At 46.1% G+C, this 13,292-nt stretch overlaps 1 protein-coding gene across 1 annotated transcript in view; it reads right to left on the bottom strand.

Annotated features, from left to right (window-relative positions):
* Nucleotides 1-13,092, bottom strand: part of sv2ca (synaptic vesicle glycoprotein 2Ca) — a 24,358-nt gene extending 11,266 nt beyond the window's left edge. The window contains exons 1-3 of the mRNA XM_030359537.1: nucleotides 12,439-13,092; nucleotides 2,712-2,892; nucleotides 1,199-1,350 (exon numbers count right to left, since the gene is read on the bottom strand). Coding sequence (XP_030215397.1) covers nucleotides 1,199-1,350; nucleotides 2,712-2,892; nucleotides 12,439-13,042 — 937 coding nt within the window. The 5' untranslated portion in view covers nucleotides 13,043-13,092. The remainder of the gene's footprint in view (nucleotides 1-1,198; nucleotides 1,351-2,711; nucleotides 2,893-12,438) is intronic.
* Nucleotides 13,093-13,292: the final 200 nt, after the last annotated feature.

Raw genomic sequence — 13,292 nt, 5'->3', positions numbered from 1 at the left:
GACAGAGGGTGAGGGAGCCAGAGAGAGAGTGAGAGAGTGAGAGAGTGAGAGAGCGAGAGCGAGAGAGAGAGAGAGAGAGAGAGAGAGAGAGAGAGAGAGAGAGAGAGAGAGAGAGAGAGAGGAGATAAAAAGGAGTGAGGCAACTAGAGAGAGAGAGAAAGCAAGAGAGAAAGAGAGTGAGGGAGCTAGAGAGAGAGAGAGAGAGAGAGAGTGAGCGAAAGAGAGAGAGAGTGCTAGAAGGCTAGAGAGAGAAAGAAAGAGAGAGCAAGAAAGAGAGAGCTAGAGGGCTAGATCGAGAGAAAAATATAGAGAGATAATGGTAGAAAAGAACAGCACAGGAGACAGAAAGAGGGAGAAGGATGGGGGACAGCGAGCTAGGAGGTATATAGAGACGGGAACAATGGATGCAGAAAGCAGAAAAGTAACCCTTCTTCTGCTCTTTACCGTCTCCCTACTCCGTCCTTCGTCTCTCTACAACATGCTCCTAAAAGGCAGTTCTTCTAAATCTTCATGTCCTATGCGGCCCTGTCATAACCTTTTAAATACCCATTCCTCTCTCTCTCCCTCTTTATCGCTCTTCTTGCGCTCTCTCCCTCTCCAGTTCCCTTTATAATATGTGTGTGTGTGTGTGTGTGTGTGTGTGTGTGTGTGTGTGTGTGTGTGTGTGTGTGTGTGTGTGTGTGTGTGTGTGTGTGTGTGTGTGTGTGTGTGTGTGTGTTTGTGTGTGCATGAGTGTGTGTGCGTGTGCATGAGTGTGTGTGCGCGTGTGTGTGTGTGTGTGTGTGTGTGTGTGTGTGTGTGTGTGTGTGTGTGTGTGTGTGTGTGTGTGTGTGTGTGTGTGTGTGTGTGTGTCTGTGTCTGTGTCTGTGTCTGTGTGGGTGTGTGGGTACACTTGCCAGTGCAGGCCTGTGTGTGCGTATACGGCCCAGGTCTTATGTTAATACCTAAACCTCTGCAGACAGACACTTTGAGCCATGACATGCATTCATATTCCAGGAAGACCGGCAACACCCACACCCTGACCACACCCACACCCACACCACTTAGACCCAAACCCCAGCAACACCGCACACTATCTAGCCACGCTTCAAGTGTAAGAAGACAACCTTAAAACCCCATCACAATTTGTCACTTTCCTACATTTGAACTTATTAATAAGCATGTAACCCAGCAGGTGTCACCTAGAACTGTGACTCACCGTAGTGGGGTATGATGGCCCACGCCATGGCTGACGCGTAGATCTCTCCGATCATCCAGAACATGCACAGCCAGCTGAGGTGCTCTCCCCTCTTCTCCCTGGAAAGCACCTCCGCAAACATTGAGAAAACGATGGGCACAGCGCCCCCTATCCTGCAAATGGAGACAGACAGATGGAAAGACATTCGGACTGAATGTAAATATTTTACATGTAAAGTAAGAACAGAGCATCCCTCTTCTGTTTTTTAGTCTAGCCATGGAACCGTTTTGAGCCTTTCTTAAAAAAGTGTTTCAAGGTTGACTCCCTGTGATATATGGTCCGTCTCACTTGTTTCTGAACTCTTTGCACTATCTTTGGAAGACACCCCTCCAAGGAGCTTTGTGTTAATATCTCAGGAGAACAGAGTACATTTGAAAAAGGGGACACCACAGTGATGATAATGTAGGAGATTAAAATGTTTGCATTCGCCTGACTTTTGCTGTCCGTTGGTAGTCTACTCTACTTCCTCTGCCTATTGCTTTATTTCCACTGAGGGCAAAGATTTAATGTGCACCAATGGTGAAAATAGATGAAGAATACAATATGATAAAGAAATATGGATTCCAATATGCGCACACTTTTTGTTGCAGTGTTTGTGACCCTTCTGGCAAACACTGTTTCAATTGAATAGCAGACCTTGAGAGACAGAGACATTTTCCATTTCCATTCTTATTTTTCAGAAAAAAAAATCCAAATGTGCGGTATATTATCTTGGGACCAGCACATTGAACATTTTGTATGATTTTAGCACAATGTGACAGATTGTTAACATTCATGGTCACATTTTTCTGCACATTGAAATGTTTATCCAGATCATTTACCACTTTTATACATAAGGCTTTTACCAACTCTGAGTAGTAGTGAGGGGAGATTTTAACCTAGCACACTACACACAGAACATCATAATTCATAGCCACCGCCAGGGAAGCGATTCAGGCAACCTTTTCAATTACTGTGAAAGTCTCTGGGGGTTGGGACGGAGATGCAATTACTAAATGAGCTCTCAAAGGGAAGAGTGTTACATCTGCCAGAGCGAAGGAAGGAAATAAATCAATAAAGTTACTTTGTATGTTGCTTTGCAGACGCTAGTTTGTATAACGTCGGCTGTACTACAGCTCAATAATGTCGTTCATAAATTGTTGAGCTGATTCCCGTGTAGGACATTTCCATCATTGTTGATGATTCAAAGTTTAACGGAATGACAAAATACATTTCCGAGGTGAAACTAAATATTTTCATATACTCTTATTTTATCATTTTAAGATTGAAGAATTTATTGCAGAGAGAAGATTTAGTCTGAGGGATATTTAGCCGAGGGTTGAGGTGACCGAATATCTATAATTTAGCTCAATAAACCCCCCTCGACTTTCCATTCCAATGCCCGTTATGCAGTCAGAATCTAGTGTATTATTTTACTGATAGGTGGCTCGGCTCTGGTTGAACCCTGGGCGACCCCTGGACGCGCTGTACTCACCCGAAGCCTGCAAAGACCCGGCAGAGCAGGAAGACCCCATATCCCTGGACAAAAGACGACAGGAAGGCAAAGAAGCCATTGGTGGACATGCAGATGAGTAGACACTGCCGCCGGCCCACTTTGTCTGACATCCCCCCCCAGAAAAACGCACCGACCATCATCCCCAAGTACACAATGCTGCCTGGAGAGAGAAGGGAGACAAAAGACAAGGGTGAAATTAAGACCTCCATCTTTGTTACCATTATTTATGCAAATATATCAGCTGTATAAATCCATTTAGGAGGGGGCAACCCCCTTAATGTATTGATTAAAGGTTTAATAAATAGAGCAGAAAAACTGGTGATCTTCAGCACAAACTGATGTAGATAATGTTATGTCAATGTTATGTTATCAATTGTGGGGTAGCCCAGCGCTGTTGACCGTGATCACAGCCATCATACTGAAAATAACATGAGTGTGGTGAACATTATTGTAACTCTATATTTAGAGTTACAATTATGTGTATTACTGTTCACAATGCAGTGTTTCCCACAGAATAAGAATAGACTGCACGCAATATAGGTTAAACTGACTTTCAATTTTGTGTACACTGTTGAAAGCTATCGACTTATATCACACAAAAGAAATGTTGACAAAATGAGGAGTACTCCTTGAGATTCAGGCCATGTATTCAATTCAACTTTTTGGTGATTCATGGCATCCCAAATACTAATTTGTGAACTCCGGATTTATTCTATATAGAGGAATTCAGCCAGCTGTTTTCTCTGCAGGTAAAAGCCAAAAACAATCCTTTTATCCTCGCATTATCATGATATGATGCAGAGTTTGCCCAGAGAGGAGGGGCTATTCACAGACAGTCTGTTGTTAATGTATTAGTGAAAAAGAGAGCGAGAGAGAAAATCATTGTGTTGTTCCATACTCTACAATGAAGAATGATTATTTCCAATTTAAAAAGTAAAATAAATATTCAATAAATAGGAAACACTGTCAATCCTGGTTGGCGTCAACCTCTTGGACAGATAAAACATTTTGATAAAACAATGGTAAAGGTTCATATACTTTGGCTGCCCAACCAAGTAAAGTCTACATGTGTCGGAAATACTGCATTAGCTGGCATGTCTAGTCATTTGAATTATTTGACTGCGAAAATATTCATATTATACCTTCAAGTCCAACGGACAATTGCATATTCTTATTATCACACTGTTTGATTCTAGATATTTCATTGCATATTTTCACTGAGTTGCGACTAGGCTGAAACGCGTCATCATTATCATTGTCCAATGTACAACAACCCTGTGCTGAAGCGTGAAATTAAGCTCCAGCCATAGATATCTGATATCTGATATTAATACATTATAAATATTGCTTGAATATAAAATGTTTATTAGCATGCGTATCTTTAAGACACACACACACACACACGATTAATCATAGATTTCAATGAAAAAAGATAAACACCTTTAACCGTGTGAGAAAGACCAATGCTAACATCTCTTCATTGTCTCAACTGTAAGAACCCTAACCCTTGAGAGGACCAAAGCAAGTTTGATAGATATAATAAACAGCCCTACTATGGAAACATTGTTAAAAAAAAGTTGCTGTAACCTTTACCAGCTCAGCCGAGGCGGGTTCCCTATAGCTCGCCTAGACTCACACCGGTGTCCAGGAAGGAAAGAGTGGGATCAATGAGGAGATGGACGCGCCGGCTAATGCAGGGTGACTTTACAAACAGGGCTGGTCTGCTCTGCGTTCACCTCCCCGCTCTGACGCGGGATCAATGCTCCACAAGAGAACACCATCGATTTCCCTCACTGATGATCATGATGATCAACCCGGATCTCTCTCATAAATGACTGCAGTCCGTATCGCCTCATAGGAGACAGACTGCAGTCATTTATGAGGTGCCTGTAGGCCACCGTATGTTCTTAAAAAAATACTTAACAAGCTGTGGTTCACACATTTCCACATGTATGTTGCATTAGTAGCCTATTTAACCTTTATCTTGTTTATTGTTAAATATATCTATTTGTATTGACGAGGATTTTTATGTTCCACCACTAGCCATTAATGACGTGTAATTAGAAGTAAAATTGTAAAGGTTATTTAATATTACCTTAAATATATAATATACAGTATTGGACTCAATATTAAGTTAAGGTTATGTTAAACTGAACTTTAACTTAACCCGTTAACAATACAATAACATCAAATGGAAATGTGTTTTTTACCTCGTAAGGTTCAGTTTTTGTGCTTGCTAAACCACATTTGAGTGTTATACGGGCATAACGTTCCAACCTCCAAGCCTAATTTGTAGTGCAGCACATACAGTTGCTTGTATATATAATACATAGCATCATTCTGTGAAATCTTTGATCTGAACTGGGACACATTAATAACATGGTGACCTCCAAGTACGCCTACATCTATCACAACTCAAATCATGAAGGATTAATATAAATACCCACCCCTACTACTACCATCCATCCTAATCACTGTCCTACTTTAAAACGTGTCACATTATAAACGTGTGTATGCCCTTTAACTCTGTGCTGGTGTACTGTACTGCATAGAATGTATATCGTGTTCATAGAGTATGATTCTCCTATGTGGAACACTGTAGTCCAGCGATTACAATACAGCAGGAGCAGCACATCCATCTCCTGTGTTTAATGGCTCCAGTCAGACATGTTCTCTGCAGCAAACAGATATCTGTTTGACTCCGAGCCGGGGGTCACCCTCTCCCCATTCATCACATCTGGCGGCCATGCAGATCCAATCCTGCGTATGTCATAGGTTCACGTCTCTATTTAAATAGGGGTCTTTGGATTGTCCAGCTTGGGTATTTGCATAATTTAGGAAGCGGATGATGGGCAAATCCACGAGAAAAAACACCTCATAATTGGCCTTTATTAAGAATTGTTATTTTTTTGGTTTCTCGTTGCTCTTTGCACCCAGAAAGAAGGAACAAAATGGCAACCGCAGAGACCTCCTTCGTTAAGATGGCAACGATCAAGCCATAAAAAGTGTGGACTAATGATTACGGCCCCCAGTGGACAGTCAATTACGTAATGAATTTATTGATGCTCCATCCATTCTGCTGCCGGGCTTGTGATAGCATGATGTCAGCAGAGCCCTGCCACCAGAAAGGCTGGAGAAATCCAGGGTTGAAATAAATTAATAGAAAGGGCTTTGTTAAATGACTACCTGCTCATAAGCCTGGAGCACTGTTTGTTGGGTGTCAGTGTTTGTTTAATTAAATAACCTCTTGTGATTCTTTAAGATCCCTTAAAATAAAATGTCTGTACTTCTTATTCTAAGTACACACACTGCCGCAACTAAGGGTCCCCTGCAGTTAGAAAAACATGAGCAGAGTTACAAAAATGCAGCAAATACTGCGCATGAGAACGACAGCAAGAGAGAATGAGAGCGAGGGGATGGGGGTTGCAATGTATGTTTGTGCCTGTGTACCTGTGTGTATGTGCGTGTATTTCTGTGGTGCATGCATGTGTGTGGATGTGTGTGTGTGTGTTACCGTCAAACTGCCGACCACAGTTTGAAGAATGCGTTCAACATTAAGCACCAACACGCTAATGACAATTGAGCAAACAGACCCTCCCTGCATTGTCAAAACAAACAACAAGAAAGCGATTTTGTGACTGCACAAAACGAGAGGAAAAATGGTGCCGGCACACCCCAGGGGGACTATTCCAGACAATTCATTTTAATTAAAGAACGCACAAGCCCTGTGTTATCACCCTCTGCTATCCACTCAATGATTAAGTGGTCCGGTGGAGTCCGGGGCTTTTCTCTCGTGTGCACGCCCAGAGGCAGGGCGTGGTCAATACATTTCTGCCCCATCCTGGTTCATAAAAACAGACCCAAAGACAGTCTGCAGGATGACATGCATAGTATAGAGTAGGTGCAGCCCGGTACACCGCTGGGACATGAAGCGCACTGAAAGACGTCTACAACTGGAGCAGCACGAGGTCGAGGAGGAATGCATTTAGTTTGGGACCTGATGATCCATGTGTCGATGCAGTGCAGAACTGCATCTAAAAGACTACATCAACATTGTGAGTGTTTGACCCCAAGACCCTCTCTTGTTGATGTTTTCAAAACACATCTTCCTGAGGGGCGAGCAGACCAACATCTCAAAAGTGCCTGTCTTTGAACCGAGCTGAGGGAAGGAGAGATCGAAGGATAACCTGACACATTATAACAACAACAACAAATGAATGAATATACAAAAGGACAAATAAATAAAAAAAAGAGAGGTATCTGTCCGAGGTGCGGCCGACAAAGGGGACAGGAGGATTGATGAGGTGAAGAGGGGAGGAGGAGAGTTCACCGACGGTCAGACTGAGAGGGGGACGAGGAGTATGGACGAAGGAGGAGGAGGAGGAGGAGGAGGAGGAGGAGTGAATAGGGTGGGGATGGGGGGGTTGGGCGGGGAGGGGTAGGACAAGGGGAAGGCCTTGGCGTGGTGTTTTTTCATCCTGTCAGATTGTGAGGAGGCCCCAGAGAGCCGTGGGAGCGCTGAGCTGCATCGCGGCCCCCTTCCCTGATTTCATGCTTTGATGCTCTTCACTCTTGGTGGGGCAAACTGCTCTAGTGGTGCACTCTCACACACACACACATACACACACACACACACACACACACACACACACACACACACACACACACACACACACACACACACACAAACACATACACCCACAGTCGTACACAGTCACAGAATAGACCCCCACACACACACAGACGGTCATACACAGTCACAGAATATACACACACATACACACACACACACACGGTAACACACATTCACAGAATAGAAACAGCCTCACGCACATACACTCACAGTCAAAGAATAGATACACTAACACAATCACTCACACACACACACAAACTCTCTCACAGAATAGAATACACACAAACAAATACACGCACAACACAGACACGCACACACACACACACACACACACACACACATACACAAAAGATCTGTATAGTGAAAATGCAGATAGCATCATCCTCCCGTGTGCAGGTTACACTATGTTCGCTATATGAGCTATGATATGTTTCTCTCGCCTACACATTTCTGTTATTTTGCCATTACCCACTAGATTGTGCTGCTTTTATCTCTTCCTATCCCCGTCTCATTTGCTACATGTATCCCGTTTGATATGCTCCCCTCTCCGTGAGACCCCTTTCCTCTCCTTGCACCATCTGCATTTGTGCATTGCCTTGCATCAATTTAGCCATGTGCTTCCGTTCCTCGTACATTTTTCTCTTTCTTTTTAAATCTCTGTTCTGCATTTTTTCGCCATATCTTCCTCTACATTGATCTCTGCTCCTCCTCCTCCTCCTCCTCCTCCTCCTCCTCCACTATCTGCTCCTCTAAGCTGTGCAGTGTGTAATCACATTTGTACTACATCATGTCAGACTGGTGGGATCCATGCTTTGGTCTTTCGCCACCTCCGCAGAAAAAGGGATGGAGGCTCTTTGTCAGTCAGTCATCAGTAGAAGTGGTATTTCAGTGAGATCCCCATGAAAGTGTTTAATTGTACTTGAGTATTGTAAGAGGGCTCTGCGTGAAGAGCATAAAACGACTCACTCTGCTTCTGTAATGAGTCCAACCTCCATTACTGTAATAAGTGTGGATAATCTGCAGGAATTACAGTGATAGTAAACCTTTGATAGGGATGCCCAGCAGTTATACATAGTTTCTGGCTGATACTGCTCCATGCACGCACACACACACACACGATCACACTCACAGACACACACACGCACACACACACACACACACGATCACACTTACAGCCACACACACACACACACACACACACACACACACACACACACACACACACACACACACATACAGGGTTCATACTAGCACAAGCTCTTCCTGCCCCAACACAAAAAACGCCAGATAGACACTTATACACACACACACACACACACACATTCACAAAGTGGCATCACGACTGGAGTAGTGTAATCTCCGCAGTGGCACTGCAATCTGACTGCAGTTTAGCCATGCTCAGCTGCCCCTGGTCCATGGGAGCCCACACAGCCAGCTGCCCCACTGACGGGCTGGGGAGAGCCAGGAACCAGGGAAGGGGGGGGGGGGGGGGGGGGGGGGGAAGAAGGTCAGAGGGAAAGAAAGAAGGAAAGAAAGAAAGAACGAAAGTAGAGAATAAGGAAAGGAACGAGGAAAAGATGGAAGAAAGAAAAAGATAAAAAGGAAAGAAGGACGTAAAGAAGTAGAAAAATGCAGAAAGAAAGAAGGAAAGAGATACAGAAAGAAAGCAAGAAAGAGGGGAGAGAATACAATGCATAGGTCAAATGTGAAGAAGAGGAAGAAACTAAAAACAGAGGTAACTGAGGATAACCTAATAAATAGTTGGAAAAATAGGCTCAACGGGTAAAAAGAGCGGAAGAGGTCCAGGGGGGGGTGGGGGGGGGGGGGCGTTGTCGCAAAGAAAATAAATATGAAGGTTAAAGGAGCAAAGAAAAGAGTAGTATGAATGAAAGACTACAATAAAAAAAGAGGGACGGACATAAAAAGAAACCTCCCCACTCACCTCTACAGGGAGGTAGAGAGAGAGAGAGAGAGAGAGAGAGACAGAGAGACAGAGAGAGAGAGAGAGAGAGAGAGAGAGAGAGAGAGAGAGAGAGAGAGAGAGAGAGAGAGAGAGAGAGAGAGAGAGAGAGAGAGAGAGAGAGAGAGACAGAGAGAGACAGAGAGAGAGAGAGAGAGAGAGAGAGAGAGAGAGAGAGAGAGAGAGAGATAGAGACAGAGACAGAGAGAGAGTGACAGAGAGACAGAGAGCAAGATAGAGTGTGAGTTAGAGAGTGATTGAGAGAGAGCGAGAAGGAGAGAGAGAGAGAGAGAGTGCGAGAGAGCGTGCAAGAGAGAGAGGGAGAGTCCCCGAGCAGAAAAAACCAGAGCGTAAATGAACAAACAACAATAAGTAATGATAGGGCGGGGGAGGGGGGGGGGGGGGGGGGCGTTGAAGCGCTCCCAGTGTGTGTTATGACTGAGATGACAGTTAAGCTCTCCCCTGGCGCCTTTTGAACACTGCCGGCCATCTGTAACATCTGGGTCCCTCCTGCCTTCAACCAGCCCCCGCCCCCACCCGCACCACCACCACGCCCACTCACATCCCCCTTCGCTATAATTCATCTCCGTCCTGGCTTTATATCTACTCCTACTCTCTCCTCCGACCGACACACTGCGCACCTCCCCCTGAACACACTCAAGCAAAAACACACGCACGCACGCACGCACAAACAAAAGTGGATCCCGTGTGTCACTGTTGTAGGGTATTGCTCAACCCTTGATTATGGATTATGGTTCATTTACTTTTCACTTTCCCTCAGTCTACACGCCAATATTCATACCCAAAGACACACACACACATACACATCAACAGACACGCACACTAACAAAAAACCAGTCCCACACACACACACAGCAGTGTCCCTCTCCCCTCCTTGGTTCATCCTTCATGGCCGCTGTGTATTTGTAGTCCCAGTGGGGCACAGATCCAGTTAGTACCAAATACAATTCTGTAAACTAATCAGCATTCTAGTCATCCCTGCTATTCTGGCCTTTGTATTTTTGATATTGAATTATTCTATTACGGGCCTTGCTGTCACTGTCTGGGGCTCTGCCTTTCTGTATGATTAATTTGGCTGTGTGATGCGCATGGACATGGAGTTCACTGCGACTGGGGGAAAAAAAGTACTACCACTGAAACTACCATGAGCTATGGTGTGAGCATAGTGTTTATAAGAAGCATGCAAAGTAGCTCAGTACAAACAAAACACATTACTGTCGTTTGATCCAACGTTTCACGCTAATAAACATGCCAAGATGGTCACACATTTTGACTTGTTATTTACGATCCCCACTTCCAGGTTTATACGTTTATACCTTATTCACCTGACTAACCTTTTAGAAGAGTTATATTTTGCACATTTTATTAGTTTTGTTTGTTTCCACACATCACTAAATGACCATATCGTCATGGCACCTGTGAACCAGCTACAATACTGTAGTATGTGTGTTGGCTGTAATTAAGTGTCATTATTGTGAATAACCACGTGGATACCAATAGACAGTAACAAGGTCACAGTAATCATGTGGAGAATATGGCACAGAAAGGGACACACATTCAGTTACTCACACAGAGTCAAAGGCACGCATATATACATGCACCAATACACACACACACACACACACACACACATACACACACACACGCACGCACGCACACACACACACACACACACACACACACACACACACACACACACACACACACACACACACACACACACACACACACACACACACACAAACACACAGAAACACACATGCAGACCAATCATGCTCACCTCAGTGGGGGAGGGGCCTGGGGCACTCAGTAGGAAAAAGGAAGGGAGAATGAGGGGAGGATGGTAGGACAAAAAATGAAGGAGCCACATAAAGAACAGAGGAAGGAGAGAGAGAAATAGATGGAAAGAGAGCGAGAAAGTGACACAGAGAGAGAGAGAGAGAGATAGGGCGAGAGAGAGAGAGAGAGAGAGAGAGAGAGAGAGAGTACAAGCAGCAGAAGGGGAGAAGAGAGAGAGAGAGAGAGTCACGAACAAGGGGAAGCAGAGCATAGAGCAGGAATGCCTGGAGGACCTTGCTTTGGTAGAAATGAAGAAAGAGAGTTTACAAGGAGACTAGGAGAGAGGCAGGATGATATGGAAGTAATGCCCATTGCAGCTTTTAGTGTGGACCAAGTACTGGAGGACACATGCAGGCACACACGTACACACGTACACACACACACACACACACACACACACACGCACTCACTAACACAAACTAATTTCCCCATATCGCAAATGTCCAATCTCATCAAAATCAATAACACAAACCAACCAAACACACTGACACTCTTTCGATTCCATGGTGCGGCGGTGATTCTGCCACAGGGTATTGATGTATGGTGGCGTCTCGCCGCGCCACCGTTAGCATCTAAAACCCTCAGTGCCGTATCCAATAATCCCCCTAGTAGGTATGGTAACGCTATGCGCCGGCCCCAGTCCGCAGCACTTCTGGCAGGCTGTGTGCTGCTGATGGATGACGCCCCTGCAGCCATGGGGACGGCCGGGCCGGGGCCCAATACCCTGGGCACACGGGGAATATTACAGCCTTCTTTTTAATCCTGACACCATATAGGCCGCCTGATCAAGGTGGAGCGAAAACAGAGGCGCAGGAGGAGGAAGAAATGGCACAACGCAAACTCCTTCGTACCACGAACACAGGCCGTGAGCTCCTTACGGCAGATCACAAGAAGCAGCCGATATGCTGTTACAAAACCTGAGTATACGCAAGTAAGTAAGTATGCAAACTTTAAAGGTGACGTCTTATACCACCAGGTGTGAGTGTGATTAGTCGTTACAAGCCGTTTTGAAAAATCGGCCTCTTCTGACATCACAAGTGGGCGTGTCCACCTAAATGTATGACGGATAGAGTGAGCGACGAATGCTGCAGTCCACTGGGTAGGCTAATCACACTCACACCTGGAAGTATAATATGTCACCTTTAAAAACCTGAAGCCCTAAAGACCCACACTAACACACACACACACACACACACACACACACACACACACATACACACACACACAAACACACAAACAGACATTGTCCTTACCTAGCCATCCAGAGCTGGAGTTGGGCACGCACATGTCCGTCTCGGCGCTGGGCAGCACGAAGCCCACCACGAACACCTCCACGCCGTCCGACATCAGCGCCAGGCCCAGCACCAGGAAGAGCTGCCACTGGAACCTCCCGTGGCCGCACTCCTGGATGATGAGCTCGTACTGCTGGGCCAGCTCCTCCTCGTCCGCCTGCCGCTCCTGCTCCAGCTCCTTCCTGTCCCGGCCGGCATCCGACAGCGGCTGCCCCAGCGCCACCTTCCCCCCGCCGGGCTTCCCGTTGGAGGGGATGCCCTGGTACTCCCCCTCGTAGATCTCGTCCTCGTCGTCGTGGCCCTCCGTGGCGTCGCTCGAGCCCTCGTCGTTGTCACGGGAACCCCCGCCATCCTTGGCGCCGTTGCCGGCGTCGCCGCGGTAGAACTCTTCGCCCTCGTCCTCCTCGTCGTCCTGGAAGCGCGTGTAGTTGCGGTGGGACGAGTACTCGTCCGTGGCGCGGTCCACCACCTTGCCCACCTTCTTGGCGGCGTGCCGTTTGGCCTCCTTCACTATGCCCTTGGCCCCCTTGGCCAGAGAAGTCCTGTTATCGTAAGTGTCGTCCATGTCTGTCTGTCTGTCTGACGGTGGGGAGGGTAGGGGGAGGGGGGGAGACTCTCAACGCGGGGGGGGGGGGGGGGGGGGGTTGGTTGCAGATGGAAGGCCGGTAGAGTGGGAGTGACCGGGTGGTGGGTGTAGGGTGGTGGGTGGTGGGTTGGTAGGGGGTTGTAAGCTGGCGGAGACGGTGTTCAGTGAGAGAGGCTGCGGTCACCACTGGAGACAACCCACGAAGATGGAGGCAATCATCGGCCGGGCT

This window comes from Gadus morhua, chromosome 6 (genome assembly GCF_902167405.1).
Source record: "Gadus morhua chromosome 6, gadMor3.0, whole genome shotgun sequence".
NCBI lineage: Eukaryota > Metazoa > Chordata > Actinopteri > Gadiformes > Gadidae > Gadus > Gadus morhua.
Note: the sequence above shows the minus strand (reverse complement) of the source record. Positions and strands in the feature narration are given on the sequence as shown.